General features: G+C 38.5%; 1 protein-coding gene and 1 pseudogene across 1 annotated transcript in view; both read right to left on the bottom strand.

Annotated features, from left to right (window-relative positions):
• The window catches only part of LOC117427752 (cell migration-inducing and hyaluronan-binding protein-like), a 51,625-nt gene that overhangs the window by 23,246 nt on the left and 10,937 nt on the right, over positions 1–17,442 (bottom strand). Inside the window, exon 2 of the mRNA XM_034046012.3 lies at positions 1,887–2,009. Coding sequence (XP_033901903.3) covers positions 1,887–1,977 — 91 coding nt within the window. The 5' untranslated portion in view covers positions 1,978–2,009. The remainder of the gene's footprint in view (positions 1–1,886; positions 2,010–17,442) is intronic.
• LOC117427753 (cell surface hyaluronidase-like) overlaps positions 3,556–17,442 on the bottom strand; it is a 29,573-nt pseudogene continuing 15,686 nt past the window's right edge.

The raw sequence follows: 17,442 nt of genomic DNA, 5'->3' as shown, positions 1-17,442 counted from the left end.
GTGTAAAGTTCTCCCATCTTCTAAACAATCGCTTTACACTACAGGTGCTCTTCAGTGGCTTACCATCAGAAGTGTGCACTGAGATTAAATATTGAATTATTGAAAAGGTAAACACTTCGACAGCCCACAGCATATGATAACACGCACATTGAAAAACAGGTTTCTTTTTCCAACTGACATGACAATGTTTATATGACTAAAGACATGAACCTTCCCTGAACTTTCCAACAGGTAACTCAAGAATACTGTTTAGAATAAATACAAAATGGCCCCTGTTGTGCAAAATTGAAATATTTTAAGAGGAGAAGTGTGAACAGGCCAAAATCAACATTAGCGGAACTCCCCCAGAAACCACTGAAATATAAGCTTTCTTTCTGATATTAGTGGTATATATGTCAGTCTCTAAACTCTGTAGTTTAAAAAAGAATTACTAAAGGATGCATGTTACAACAAAGGTCTGGGTATTACTGTGGCAAATAATGATTAAAATCCAACACTAATGCATCTAAATCCCATCAAACTCTCCTAATTCTTAGCTCATAACTGTTAATATTCAGGGTGTCCCACTTGCTTTGTTTCTGGACCTATTAAAAGTTATACTTAGACACAACAAAACTGCAAAGAGCCAATTCTGGAACTAACTTTGCTTTTACAAAATTGCATAACCATGTCAGAGTTCTATAATATGCCATCATTATAGAAACTGCCAGCTTGCGTGTGGATGGTTTCTGGAAGCTGGGTACAAGGTATGTTTACAATTAGGAACAGCAATTAAAATGTTCTGTATTACTTCTGTTTGCAATTACTATAAAACTATTTTTAGCGTGACAAAAATGTACAATTCGTGCCATTAATATACTTTGGTCTCTGAGATTTGGCTTTTCTTAGAACGAGAATACTAATGGGTCAGTCTGCCTTGCCTGCTCTCGCCGCTTCCCCCAAAAGACGCAGCATGTCTCATACAAAGCCTTGCACTTGGTTGTACCACAGACATTTCACAATGAACTTCCCACAGCTTGTTTTGTTGGCACAGAGTATTTTCTCTCCTGCAGGAGCGGCTCCGGGATTAAGAAGTTAATTGTTGCTCTAAAGTTATTTTCCTTTTTTTCCTAAACATGAGGATTTTACTGTATGTACCCCCTGGACAGGCCCTAGCTTGCTCCAGACTGCATTAAAATAGAATCTTCATGTAGTCTGACTCAACCCTGGCCCAGGTTTCAACCCACAGCCTGCCAATCCAAATCTGTATGTGCAAACAGCTAAAGTTAACCAACTGGTTCCATGTAGTCTAATTTGATCAAACATTAAAGGAATAAAAAAAAACAAAAAACCTAATAGTTCTATTTTTTCACTGGATCTCTAAGGCAGCCTAGATAATTACATTAAAATAAAATCTCTGTAGAGTCTTTCTTATGCCTTGTTTGAAGCTGACCTACATAATGCAGCATATGTACCGTGTTCACATGTCTTTGATACCGCCTTCAGAATTGTAATTCTTTATTGCAACTCCACAAACAAGATGTACAGCATTATTTATGCCTTAGTGAGGCTACTCAACACATACAATGTTCAATATATATAACTTGGAAATTGTTATAAAGGAATCAACTTCATATGAAGATGTTGTGAATACTCCGTAAGTTACATTGCCATATAACCCTTATCATCTAACTTTGTAGTCTTCTTATTTGGTTCTGACTCCACTGAGACAGCAACCAGTATGGATCATTTTTGATAACCTAACAGATGTGGTTAGTAACAGCTCTTGGGAGGGGGTCAAGTGCCAGTTCCAAAACCTTTTTAATTGCTCAGACATTGCATAACCTTTCTTACTAAGTGGAATATTAAATCATACGAGTAATACAAATGCTTTATTTGACACCTACCTGCTTTTACAGCCCGGAGAAGTATTGTGAGAAGAAACAGAATGGAGACTGGTTTCATTTTTGCCCGGTCGTCTATGATCTCAGGGAGCATGGGATGCAGGCCTTTCTAGACGTTTTAAGTACCTGTAAAGAAAATAACATTGCTCAACTTGGGTTGGTACAAGCTGGTAGCAAGGATGACATGGGTGGGGATGTCCATATGTCCCGCACCCTGTCCATTCATTCTGAACCATCTTGTGGAGACGTGTTACTGAAATCATCAGGTGCTGCCAGCAATCTGAACAACCAGGCTCATGCTAAATGTGCTCCAAACAGACCAAATATTTGAATCCCACAAACCAACAGATACAAAGTATGTAGGTCTTGTAATGTGTTACCTGTTGGAAGAGATACAGATTCAATTGTTTAACCAGCTCAGTGCAGATATAGTAGCATAGGTCTGATTGCTGAGATTGCCAGCAATAGATAATGTCAGCAACACATTTTTAACAAGTCATTTAAACTACCAAAAGGACAAGTGGATAACCCCACATCTGAATGAGTCAGTCAGGACAGTTACACATTATGAACAAGAGATGAGCCAGGGACATTCTTTAGCAGTGAAAGTTGCATCATTTTACACACAAATGGGATTTCCCACAAATACTTACAGTAGTTTTATGCTTTAAGGTTTACTGGAGAAATATGCATGTAGAATGAACTCATTTACTGTGAAACACTTGAAACATTCAGCATACCTGACATGTTTTGAAGTATTTCACAGTCACTTTTAATGGAAATTTAGAACCACTTTTTAACCTCGCTGAAGCGGGCAACAAAAACACTAAGATTCAAAGGCTCAAGGTCAACAATGAAGCAGCTACTGTATCTTAACAGTGGAAACATTTCTCGTTTGACTGTTATGTACTCCATTAAAGAACTGCAGGAGAGGCCCGATGCATGGTCTTACACTCCAATAAAGCATCTCAAAATAAAAGGTTCAGACAAATAAATTTATATTGAACAAACAAAAGAGTCTTCATACAATTCAACACTGGCCTGGTGACATGACTCATATTGATTGTACAACTGCATGCTGGAATATCTTATTTAATAAACAGGATATATAAATGAAACTAAAACCTTGACTGCAGGCTATTGTCCATCCCCTCCTACGAGGTCAGGTGCTGCTGCTCTATGTGCTTTTAAACCTTATGAACATCTAGACCTTATCCATAATTAAGTAGCTCTCTATAGAACTAACATAAATAAATCTGTAGCCACAGTCTCAAAAAATACCCTGATAGGAAATATCTGGTGATGCAATGCAATATGTGTTATTATGCGCCCGATAATAACTGACTGGTGTAATCAGTTTAAAATACTATTTAGTTTACCACGTTCTCCAAAAATGCCTTTAAAATGAGCCAAGTCAGTCAAAGCCAACAGTATCTAAAGCTTTGAAATGTGTCTAGTTTCCCTCCTTGTGACACCTCCCCTGGGAGAGCGATGGCTTTTGACTCACAGTATTGGACACAGTCTCATTTATTTGGATACAGTTCACATTCTGTAAATCTAGCAGGAGCAACCCCCCCCCCCCTCCTCCCCCCGATAAGATGAAAGTCACCACGGAAAACCTCCAGTCACTGTCTGGGCTGCAGCTACTGCAGGTGTCAGTAAGCATAATAAATAACATGTCTGTATGCGAATAGACTTCTCAGCTGATCAGCATGAAGCCCATTTTATTAGTCCTAAAGGAAATAGCAGAGTTACAGTATAATATAAAGTATATATATACAAACTATTAAAACTAGGAATACACCACGTGGAATGCATTGTGTTCTGCAGATGAGCTGCTAGCTATACAGCTTAGAACTACTAAACCCTATAAAGAACGAAGAATGCTCTTACTAAATCGAATGATCTTGTTTTTGTTTTCACGCAAAACCTAAAAATCAGTGGCAGATAACTCGTATTGTCAGGTCCAAGCCTTTGACTGATTTGTTTTCGGAAGCACAAAGAAAAAAAAGAAAAAGCACATGTTCAAGGAATGTTTTGTTGTTTGTAATTTTATTAATTTGGTTTCATTATTTATACAGGGGTGCTTGAGATTAGTAATGTGGATGAACAGCTCTGTGCCTGTCATGGGCCTTCTCCAGCCCTCCAGTTGCAGTTGGTTCTGTTACAGCAGCCCTCTCTGTTATGGGCCTCTCCAGCCCTCCAGTTGGTTCTGTTGCAGCAGCCCTCTCAAGAGCTTTTCATCTTTTCTGTATTCTCTCTCCCTGCCAGGACATTTATACTCATTCAGGTTCAGAGGAACGTATTGCTGGAACGAGGCAGCTTCTAGCCCCGCAGCTCGGTTTACAATCTTAATCCAGGATGGGTTGGGTTGGCCCTTATAACCCAGCAGCGCAAAACTTCCTGCATTGAAAAAAAGGGGAGATGGATTTGAAGCAATTGGAATAATATTCCGTCAACAAAATTACAGCACGTGATGCTCTAATGCAATGTTCTAGGCAAAGCTCAGATATTTGTCTTCAAGCCCTTAAAGTGTGTTGGACCTGTTTATTTAATTTGATGCCAGGACACATTAGACAGAGGAAATCCCCACATCTGTTTTATGTAATGTTATTTAACTAAATTAAACACCTGTGAGTTAGTGCCATTGAAGGCAAGATTTCTTCATTTATTCAAACAGTTTTATGCAACTAAAATATAGATCTACAGTATAAAAAAAATCATAATCACCAAATATATTGCATTTTTTCTCCACATTTCATGTTTTCCTATTTGCTATTTTCACCAAAAATGTAAATGCATAATACTTCTAAAGACAACCCACGCTACCGGATACCATGGCAGGTTTTGATATTTGCACAGAGGCTGTTGCCCCGGTTCCCAACCAAATGTTATTTTTTCTCCGTTTTTCTGTTTACTGAGCCACCCAGAGTGAGTCATGCTGTATCAGATACACAGCCCAAATCCTTTCTTGTTGAAACACAATACGGTCAGCATTCCTAACTGGGGAGCTGAAAGACAAATGGAAAACAATGACATCACCTTTCCTGAAGAGTCCAATGGACTTTGAAGAGCCTAGTTTCATGAATGCTGAAAGTCCAGAGTCTATCGGCAGGTCCTTGATATCTCTGGAACACACCAAAACTATTGACCTACAAGCAGAAATCAACCAATCACAGTGTAAGTATTTGCCAGAATTCCAGTACATCTTATTCTGCGTACAGAGGCCATCTTGTGCACAAAACAGCACGCCCAATTTGAATGTTCATCAAAACAAAATATTAAAGTCAGTTTCTTGTAATGATTTAAAATGACAGCAATATTTAGATCTATTGAACAGACCCCACTGTCTTGAAGTACTCTGCTAATACAATGAAAGCTCCACTGAGAAAAATACAAGTGATATTTTTACTGTTTTATTGCCCTACACTGCATGTCCAGTAGTCGCTGACCTTTCTTTGACTGTGGAGATGATGTAAGCATCGATGGCGCTGGTAGCCTGGGGAACACTGAGCATGTCAATGTGCCGTCTGCTTTTAATTTCTCCAGTGCAAGCATCAACCACCACGAAAAACAATCCCCGCTTTTTAAACAAAAATACTTCATTGTTAACCTGCAAAAAAAGAACAACAAAATATAACCTTTAACTGTATACCAAGGTTATGGTTATACTGATGCAACTACGTCTAGATTTGAGGAGCCAGTAATCAGAAATAAATTAACTGCAATTTTGACACAAATGGCATTAAAACTTCAGAACAGTATTGGCTTTCTTTACGATATTTTCCATTTTAACAAACAAGTTGCAAAAAAAAAAGTATCAATGACAAACTATGGGATAATTATTTTACACAAATATGAACAATGGATACTTACCGTATAAAGGTTTATGAATAAGGTTCACAGTCAGTATCTTAGATTATCATGATCGGTTTACCTGCAGAAAAACGAATGTCGCCTCCTAATTTGTCTCCAACAACCTGCTAAATACCTTTGCATCACAGTGAGTAGTACATTGTGATCCCCGGGTTGTTTTGAACAGCCCTTGTTGCCTTTCTTAATCTCATTTTTACCTGTCAACAGCAGGGTGCCAGCCAAACCGATAGAGTTACTGCCAGCGAAGCTGGCTGAGTGGGTTTCAACATGACTTAATAAATGCCGTCAGAGAGTTCAACAAGTTTGCTTTGTATGTCAAGATCTTTCCACAGCAGACATACAGAAGACCTACAGTACATTACAAACACGTTTTGCAATTAAACCTAAAACATTTAGTGGAGGACTACAGTATGTGGAGAAATATCCTGGCATTTCTGCTAACCACACTGATTCGTGCTCATTTCTTTTTACTACCTTTGGCAGCCTATCTGTCAAAGAGCTCCTTAATCAATGTCAGGGTCCCTTTGCAGACGATAAAGAGTACTTTCACCAATTTGCTGGTCAGTTTTTACATTCCATGCTGGATCTGAGGTCAGGTCAGGTTAGTTTGGTGGTTTTTGTGCACATATTTTGAAACAGAATCAGCAGACTGCAGTTTAAAATACTATTTAATTTACTGCTTGCATTGTCTTCATGTGACCTGTTCAGCAACGAGAACTTTTCAAGATTTTCACCCCCTTATCTTTTAGAAATATGTTACATGTGAACCTTTTCACAAATTCAATATTGCAGTTTACACAGATCGGTACATAACGTACAATTATATTTTTAAACAAAATGCAACTTTTAAACACTGAACATTACGATCTAGAATACTGATCACCACAATGAATCTAAAAGAGCATAATCCTACACGTCATTCGAATTGGTATATTTTTTTCTTTTTACACAGCTGAAGAAGGGCTTTTGTCTGAAACGTCCCGAAATATATATATTTTTTAATCAATTAAACCCTTTGTGTACATCCAAATTTTTTTTATTTTTGTACACTTCAGTTATACCTCCTTTCAAACCCATTTATATATATTACAAGAAATGTTATTTTAAAATTCAGTATTAGGAGATGATTCTGTACAGTATATGTATTTCTCACACACCCATTCATGTTCATTCTGTAAGATGAAACACACTTAACACCTACCTTAATAAAGGCAGATTCAAGCCCGTTTTGTATGTTCGCTTTGCTCAGAGAAAGAACCTGCACTCTCATATATTCCTTGTAGGGTTCACTGGAAATGGCAACCTAAGATCAAACAGTGACTGATTATTAAGAACACCCACCCAAGCTCCAGGTCAAGAACTCAGTGACAGCACAGTAAACGTGAATAGGCTTCAATTTGTAACTAGAAATAGGTACGATGTGAAAAAGCTTTAGTGATGCCAATCACAGCAGTCATTGGTGGTTCTTTCTCAATCTGAAGAAGTGGTCTTGTAGGCCTTGGTCTTCTTTCTGACCTGAGAACTGTCCTACATTCTCTTAAAATGATACGACAGACATTTACACAAGTTATACATTTTCATCCCTGACGGAGAGACAACTGCTTTCTTTACTGTGCAAATCCCCCTTCATTAAAACTATTCATACATTGCTTATAGTTTTGAACTTACAAAAAGATACATGTGCTTTTTCATACTCAAACCATTAAGCTATGTTTGTGTGAGTGTCTTTGAGTAACGATGTCATATAAAAAAAAACATCAACTTTAAAATCACGCAATACAACCTCCAGTTTCAAGCTGTAAAAAGCTTTTGTTTAATGTCCTCAAAACAACCCAAGCAAGCGAGAAGATTGACATCAGTGATATGCCTTTCAGCACCTGCACCTGATTCCTTGACAGCGTGGCTGACTGCCAGCACAGTCACAGGCTCTCACCTGCGGGGCTCCACAGCGGCTGCACGGAGTTGCCACGCGTTGAGACATGGAGAGCCGCTTGGCCGGGCTCCTGCTGCTTTTCACTGGGAAGGGATTAGGCGGGCAGTTCACGGTCGTCGTGGAAACCATGCGTGCCAGAACCTTGACGCGCTCGCAGCCTAGCTTGGAGCAGTAGCTATGCCCCTTTCGAGGGTGAGTGGCCTGTATGTGTAGAAATAGGTACCTGCGGATTGGGAGGAGAAGGAGGAGAAGGTGCCGATCAATTAGGAGCTGCTGATTAATCCATAAAAACATACAACATTAATAAGACACTGCCAACACAAAATGTGTATTTTATTTTGGTCTTGTTTCGTTGAATAAATAATAGGTTTTCCTATTATCTAAACAGCTCTACTATTCACCAGCTATACACAAGAGGGATAAACAAACAGTAGATCTTTTATATCAAATATAATTGATCCCGCTTCATGAATTAAACTACAGTAATTTGACATGATATGTTGGAGGAAGGTTACACATGAATGACACTCTGATGTTAAATCTGTGTATGGGTCTCCACATACTGTGATATTACCGACCCATATCTATCTATATAATATATAAGATCTATCATGAACCTAAACCTAACAAAGTGATATTATCTAAATACCATCTGCCGTTGTTTTCACATTCAGTGTCTCTGATTCTCCCTATAAGGGTCTGGAATATTAACTTGCATGAAAACGTCTGGCATCTATCACCCATGGAATGTAAAACATTGACAAATAAAGAAAACGATCCAAGGCTTATGAAACAAAAGTCAGGAGATGGAGAAATGTAATAGCTCTAGCAATGAGAACCCCAGCTTGGCAAACAACTCAAGCATGCTCTGCCACCAAGAAGCACAGCAGCCCTCAGAGCTGTACATTTAATTTGAGCTCCTGCATCATTGAATCCAAAGCGCAGTACAGAGATTGCCTTACAAAAATTCGGCTCCATTTCGGCTTTTTACGGAAAACCTATTATTTATTAAATTTAATAAATATTGCATGAAATGTTTTTTTGGTTCTAGTATTTCACCAATTGTGGAAATAAACCACTGTATTTGAGAATATAGCCGAATGCCCTGGTGCTGGGGACCAAACACTGAACACTGCCTGGAGATAAGGAACCATCAAGTCCAGGGCTTTCTTTAAAAAACATTGACATGATGCAATTAATGCAAGACCAATAGGTTAGCATAGACACACATCTGGAATGGTAAGTTGGGGGTTCAATCACTGGTTCAGTTATACTTGGACAATGTTAATAATCCTTTTTGTGTAACATATTTACAAGCACAAGGATAGCTCAAGTACTGTGCAAAGCAAGTCTGAGATGAGATTTCAATTGCATTAAGAAATATATTTATATATCAATATATTGAAAATTGTAACATTTAAAATCTGAAGCGTGCATTCTCAAAGAGTTAAGAAAAAGTTTCTTAGAACATAATCACCATAGACACCATAGAGTTTCTCCTACACTGAAGCAAAACAATAACCCAGCAATAGGAGTTATTGGTGCCATTAAATAACACCTCTCCATGACACTGGTTCCCTGTCACTGAACACAGTAAGGGCGGCAGACAGACACAGCATGTGACGTATGTTATCCTTTTGTTGTTATCACCATTGTCAGAGTTATTTGATGTAATGATAGGGTGTTCTTACCCTGATTTGCTGTCAAAGTAGAAGAGCCTTTTCTCAGAGTTCACCAGCACCGCTTCTATTGATGCAGCTGGTGTGTAGTGCGCCACACTGTGTACCTTCCCAGTCTGCCGCTGGTTTATGTCCGATATGATTTTAAACGATGTTTCTTTGGGATAACAAAGAGCCACCTGGATCCAGTTTCCTCTGGAACGATAATATATTTGTGTCAGATTTCAACAGTTTGACATAATGAAAGAGCTGGAATCTGTATCAGCACACACGGATTCCCTCCCTTTAGGTGTCTTCGATTAATTTGAGCTAATTTCACAAAGTCCATTTCATTGCTAACTTAAAGTATTCTATACAGTTTTAATGTTTGCAACACTACTAAACAGCCAGCAGATATTAAGAGGTTAACAGTATTCTGATTACTCTATATAATATTATGATTAGCTGAGATTAAGTAGAAGGCGGATTCCTGACACACAGCATCTCAAACAGCAATCAGCGAAGGAGTCATAACTATGGTAAAGTAATTAGTGTTTTTAAAACTAACATGCCAAAGGATGTACCAAATTGCATCAACCTTTGGCCTGTATTCACTGTCTGGCTCTCCCTCTCACTCATCTTTTACCCATTTCTCTCTGCTAAAGCTGGCAAATAAATCAATGTCTGAATACAGTAGCATTTATTTTTATATTACCTGGCAAATCCCAGTGAATGAACTTTGTACAGTACATGGTGTGCACTACAGTTGAGACCATCTCAACTCTTCAACGTGAAACGCAAGTTGGATAAATGCTGGACTTGTTTTTCCTGCTGTAGATCATCAAACAGTACAAGGAGCTCCCCCATACTAGAGGCTTCAATACAGACAGCAGTGTATGACACCAGTGTATTGAGTGATGCTGATCAGAATGCCAAATATTTTAATATGACACTGTATGTTTCCAGGGTATCAGTACAGGTTTGAAGTCAGTTGGCTCACTACCAAAGAGTCCTATTCAACAAATGATAGAAGCAGTACTTAGCCCCCAGGCTACCATATCTTCACCAATGCTATAAACCTCTAGCATAGCAGCGGAAGAATTGTCTAAAAGTCCCGTCCCCCCCCCACCCCCAACAATCATAATCTCCCTCGACAACTGTAAAAATCCTAAGAGATGATTTTCTTATACAAAATAATTCAAAAAATGCAAAAAATGCTCTAACACAGATACAAATCACTGCCTTCTTTTGTTGCTAGGGAAACATATTAAAGGGTTTGAAGAGTGGGAGATATAATTACATTAGTGAACCTGCAATTGCACACACCACTGTCCACACCCAGAGTAACCATAAATCATGTATACTAAAAACAGCGCCTGTACTTGTTGTTTCTGCTTTTAGTTGTATATTATAAGGTACTGGAACGTTTTTATTAGAGGAGTTTAGAGGACATTAACAACTGTTAAATCCAGGTGGCTACCAAAGAGCTGCAATTTTAGAATTGAAGACAATCCAATCTAAAAATCAGAAAGTGCCCCAATGCTACCCAGTGAAAGCAACAGATGTTAAAAGTTATTTAATAGCAAGGATCTGCCCAGAGGCATCTTTGCTTGCATATAGGAGGATATATGGAGCTTTCTACAGCTTCAGTCAGTGTAGTCAACCTCTTTGGTCCTGTACTGTATCACTGCCAAGTTCCCCAGGTCTGTGGTTTCTGCCTTTCACTCATTTTCTCTAGTTTAAGAAATTGCGTGACATCCCTAGTACAGCAGCAGCCACGGCAAAGAGGTTTGCATATGAATTGGATATTTGTTTTTAATCTAAATGTTGTGTTTACAAACCCAACGAGCGTCAATTAAAAATCCAAAATTTGTTTTATATAGTTCATGAAAAGGTAAGTCAAGGCGATTTTGTTAGCGGTGTCCTGAAGCTTTTTACCATTCTGTTTGTTTCTGAGGTTGAGCGTAATTTTCTAGAACTGCTGCCACGTGTGTTTTAATAAAGACGATTCGTGGCCATTGCCAATATTCAGAACTTTATAATAGAAGAAAGCGCTGTGTGTGAATGAAATGACATCAATTGACGGATTAGCAGTACTTTCAAGGTTAATCCCATCAAAGAAAGACTTTCTTTTAGGTTGTACTGTCCTTGATAAGGAATGCTTAGCTTCTTGTTTGCTTGTGATCAGCAGTACTAGTTGGCAATTAGAATACCATATTATTGGGATCTTGCTGGATTATAAATTCAAGAACAGATTTACACCGTCTTAAATCACAGCAACAAAAAAGCCACTGCAGAGAACAGACACAGTTGCTACAGCAGGACAGCCAGCTGGAAAGCCCCCTCAACTAGCTCGGACAGTCTAAAACCAGCGCTGGTCATCCCCAGATTTCTCAAAGCAAAGGTTTAAAATGTGATGGCTCATTTACGTATGCATCACCGGTACATGCCCCACTACAAGGTTGTTGGTGCATTGGGGGTTCTCTGTTACAGTATATATTAATTTGCACTGATATGTGAACTTTGGTATGGAATGCAACTTATTTAAAGCAAAAAAAACAACAACATGCCATTGCAAACAGCTCCCAGACTAAACAATAAATGTGGAAAAAAATCTAATAACAAACTACATAACAGGGAAGAATTCAAAACAGTTGGGCCAGTTATATAATAGTACCGGTATGTGTTTTTATGGGATGCCCTTTTAAATGACATTTGAAGTGGAGGCACCTGCAAGATAAATGGAACTGACCCGCAGATATCCAGTATTTACTGGGTGCAAATTTAGCTTGTACTTTGCTGGTCCTAGCACTATACTATTTCAAAACACGTGCTATTGATATGCACTGTAGCTTTGCATTCTTCACTTAAACTTTCAAAACAAGATCTGTGGAATGAGAGGCCTAGGAGATCTCAAGCTTAGATTAGAGCAGGAAAAATGAAATGTTTTCTCCAAGAAAGTCCCAAACCTGACATTCTTATCAGGGAATACACCACTGGAAAACAGATGTAGTATCTCTTTTGGTTAAATCATTTAAAAAGTTAGTTTCATTGTCAAAATTCTTTCCACACTTCAGTTTCAGTTTTGCTCTCTTACTCAAGGGTGGGTGTAAATGGAAAAAACAGGTCGGATATATTGTGTATTTTAAATAAATAAATCTCTCGGATGTGTGACCCTCAGGGCTTAAGAACCAGCCCCTTTGAGCATTTAATTCTGCTTTGCTGTAGATTTGAGATTGCACAAAAATGAGATGTGGCATTCCATTTTGGGACTGTAATGAGCAGACCCTTTCAAACATCCTGTCAACATTTGATACCAATAAAATGTGCATTGTTATCAAAAACATAGTTTGCTCACTGGGTGGGGCGCACAGAAAAAATCTGTACCACAAAGAAGGCAATGTTTCATAGAAATCAAAAGAGAAAAAGAGTGGGTTCTCCACTCTTGGATTTGATTTGGCATAAACTTAAAAATGAGTAGTCACCTATGAAGGGGATGGATAAACACGAGTTGTTGGATTAAAACCCTAAAGGATACAGGAGGCAGTGCAAGCCCTGTATACAACATAAGCCTATTGAGAATTTTTAACAGTCCAGGGTCCTGTTGCATAGTGGTCTGAGCCATTTAAGGCTTTACTATGAGATTGGTCAGTCAAACACGAGTTTATGTCCTTTGTCTATGATAGCCACGTTGTGAGTAATTAAGCTCACAGTGAAACCTAGAATGCACCAGTCTGCTATGCAATGCCCTTCCACTTCTGAGCAGATACAGGTATGAAAGCAGGTACATTACCTGTTAAAGTTGATTGGGTATAGTATGACTTCCTCAGGTGCCCTTCCTTCCCACTGCACAATGTAGGCTTGTTGAAGCATCACCACAGGCTGATACTGCAGATAAGGGGCTCCACGATTGACTCCCTGTAGCCTCAGGGGCCGGCTGGGGAATGTTTCCCTGGCAACAAGGAGAGTCAGATTCTCAGGGCGTACAACTGAATGTACAACTGAGGAGGAAAAGAAAAGACGGCAATGCAAATCACTCAACCAGCCAGGCAAATTCAGAGGAACACTCGCCTTTCTCGCTCGTAATTCACAGTACAGCACACGAACTTTTGAAGGGTGTTCCTGTTCCTTTATTTTTTAATTCCTGAACTAATTCTCAAAGCAGTGTTTACACAACGCATGGTCTGCCACTTGTGATATAATTGTAATCTTTGTCTCTACCTTCTCTTTCAACAACCATCAGTGTGTCCTGTAAAAATGTAATCAATCTAGATAAGTGTCATTAACCATGGGCACAGCACCTGTGGGACAGGCAGCACTACCACTCAAAAAGAACAGAAGACTATCCCACACACAACATTCAAAATATACAACTGAACTTTAATTTTGATGATTGTCAGTAAAAGTGTGAATCTACATTTAACAGAAAGACTTTGCCTATTGTATAATAATTGACACTTCTCAATATACAAATTCCTATTGTAATAACATTTATATTGTTGTTTTTTTTCTGCATATCCTTACTGCATAAAAAAACTGTACTTTATATTCCTTGTATCATAAACAGGTGTGGTTAGATACTGATACATAAATCCTCTTCATTGGTTTTTACAATGTTTTACCTAGCCATACTGAATTGCAGCAGTAACTAAAAGAATTCTCACCACGTCAGCATCCAGCATAAGCGACACATATAGAACACCAGGCTTCCACATGTCTAGAAAATGTTCTCATGTGACAACGCACTTGGAATGTTAAAAATGACAAGAAAGAAAATATACGCACCCTTTGCACGCACTGCCTGTACAGACAGAAACATAACGTACAGGCTGCCAGTGAAACTGTACAGTCAAAATATTAAACTAATGGATGAGCAACAAAGTGTTGAATCAGTGAAATAATCCACTGTTTGTCAAATTAATCAACTAGAAGATCAAATGATGACACATCATACAAACTCTATTAAAATGTGCAAAGGGCTAAATGATGTAATACTTCTCCAGATCTTTTCCAATGAAGTAGAAATAATAAATTATTTATTTAAATATATGTACACACTATGTATGTACATTGTATTTACATTGTACTTGGCTATTGCGGCACAAATACCATTAAAGGCAATTCCAAAGATAAGTGTATTATAATGGCCTCCTTCAAAAGGGTCATTCCATATAAATATACACAATGGCTGAAAGCTCCATCACTGTTATCGGTTTCTTATCACTGATGGCAAATTTTGTTTTTTTAGCAAACCATTTTTTTATGTTTCTCAGGGTGGAATGACCCCAAAGGCACACAAAGCTCTCAAGATTTGGCTAAACTAGAACAAGCATTATTTGCTGTATGATGATGCCAAACTAAACACAGAAGATATTTATAAAATGCAGAGATTGCACTTAACTTGGAACACTTGTCTTAAAGTTGCCTAAACAAACATACTGTAGTGTGCACTGGGGAAGGCAACAGCAGGGCTAGTAGGTGATGTAATCACACACAGAGACATAAGCCCGATATACGCTTCTTGCAAGAGCCGGCTCTTTTGTACAGCACTATCGGAGCTATGCTTTAGTGTGAGAGGTCCCGGGTTCGCGCCCGCCCTCCGCCTGTGTGTGGATTGCCTCGCCCTGTGTGATGCACCTGTCTGCGTTAACTGAGATCGCTACAATATATCTAAGTTGAAAAACAGCATTTTTGTGGAGAGGAGTGGAACAAATAGTACATTCTTAACACCTCCACCGTAGAAAACAAATCACAGGTATATCATGATTACACCTTTTACTTTACTCATTATTTCTTTCCTTCTATAGAGTCTTCAGAAAGATCTGCTTAGGTGACACAATGTATCCTGAAAGAAATACATTGGCTCTGGATAACTCAAACAGAATTTGGCTTAATCTTTGGCACTCAGAAATGAAAGGTCAAGATGAATAAATGCTGAAAGCATCTGGCACATACAAAATCTCCATGATCTGTACAGCGCTGGAAAGGCTTTGAGGTATTCTGCTTGGAAATGTAACATAGTTTTTTTGGAATAGGAAAACAAATATTTTTATAATACTACTTAAGGCTGGGTCCCACATGTGCATTGTTTATATATATATATATATATTTTTTTTTTAAAGCCAGCATTAGAGAAATCAATGTTTGCAGTTATTCAGTGAAGTAATACTGAATGGTTATACATTCTGCATATAGCAAATACTATGGTGATTCTTGCACTCAAACTTGTAGAGTGACAGTCAAAAACAGGCCCATATTGGTACACTTCCACTAGCAAAGTGTCTGGAAACATGGCATACGGAATGCAAACAGTCCACAATATGCAAGCATCCAATTCTAAAGATATTGGACAAAGATTTTGTTTTATTTTACACAGAGTGAAATCCTTCTTAGTTTGTCAAATAAATGGATCATGTGTTTTACATAAAAATGAAACCTGAAACATATAAGGTTCTTACCTGGGCATACTGGCCAGTGCAGATAACCCCGTTCCATCTTGGGACAGTGAGGCAGCCCTGGTGATGGATAAGGTAGTTGTCCACTCTGGCTACGAAGGAGTCAGGATAGCCAGTCACTGAGCCGTCCAGGTCATGGAAGATGGAGGTTTTGTCTCCATCCAGGTCATTACCCCCGAACCACTGGCCTGGTTTGCCAAAAAACACATTCAGTCCAACCTAAATTAAAACGAAAGGTGAAGGGTTACTGCCAGCTAGTATAGGATTGCCAAACTACTGTGAATTTCCAAGGAAAGCACAATCACATAAAATGGATTAGAGATGCTAAGCATTCTTGTGTAATGAAATGGGTTGCTGGACTTCCTACTGGTCAAAGTGCTGTGTGTGGCAATCTCCTTTCCATGGCATACCTACAATCACAAGTAGAGGAGAAGAGGGGGTCTGTGGACATTGAAATCAGAACTCTTTGTGCGTCTTTTAATTGATGTAACATAATGAATGAGCGAAAGACTTGATAACCACATGGTAACAATCAAAGAGGCTCCCGTCTAAACAGCAGACCAGCATTTATTGCACAGAAATGAAGACAGAAATAGCAGATAATAGCTGTATTTAAGAAAGAGTGGTCATAGAGACAGGTAGGAAACGATTCGCCAGTTTCAGTAATTTAGGTAGAATTCCATTCTGAAACTGCTATTTGTCAAGGCAATGGTTGAACGTTGGCTTTTAATACAATACTGAAAAATAATGTCCTATGCTATGAATGGATTGCAATGCAGTGCTGAATGAATCAGTGGCAGTGATTCTCTGTCAAGTACAATATGCTATTCTAGTAACTCAACTCCTACCTAAGGCAGAGATTACATCTAATTACAGTAGAACATTACAAAGGAAAGCAGGGTTCTAAACAATGGCATAAGCAATTAATTACAACAATCAGACCAATAAAAGACACCCCACTTAATATGATCAATCAGCCAATTGTATATTCCTAATTAGTACTTACATTCTATTTAAAAATGTATTGGTTCGCAGTATTACAGCAAGTGCTTGTCCAGTGACCTGTTTTTATAACAATGTAACTGAAATAGAATCTAATTGTACGAGTTTGAACTATTACCAGACATGACAAGCTACATATAGGGCAGCAGTGTGGAGTAGTGGTTAGGGCTTTGGACTCTAGACCAGAGGGTTGTGGGTTCAATCCCTGGTGGAAGACACTGTTGCTGTACCCTTGAGCAAGGTACTTTACCTAGATTGCTCCAGTAAAAACCCAACTGTATAAATGGGTAATTGTATGTAAAAATAATGTGATATCTTGTAACAATTGTAAGTCGCCCTGGATAAGGGCGTCTGCTAAGAAATTAATAATAATAATAATAATAATGACAAGCTACATTCCTGAACAGATGTGTGATTTAAAAAGGACGGACAGCACAACTGAGCTGTTTTTCCTTTAACTTTATCAACAGTGTACTGAATTTTGTATGCAGCTTGATTGGGGTGCTGTATATTAAAAAAAAAAAAAAAAGTCATCATATCTGCCATCGTACTTTAATTTGTGTCTTTTACCCATCAAATACAGCCTTCATCTAAATATGCGTTTGTTAAAATAGTTTGTTGGTCCACGGAGAGTC

Source organism: Acipenser ruthenus, chromosome 21 (genome assembly GCF_902713425.1).
Source record: "Acipenser ruthenus chromosome 21, fAciRut3.2 maternal haplotype, whole genome shotgun sequence".
Classification (NCBI taxonomy): domain Eukaryota; kingdom Metazoa; phylum Chordata; class Actinopteri; order Acipenseriformes; family Acipenseridae; genus Acipenser; species Acipenser ruthenus.
The sequence above is the reverse complement of the archived record's forward strand: the minus strand, read 5'-3'. Positions and strand labels throughout refer to the sequence as shown.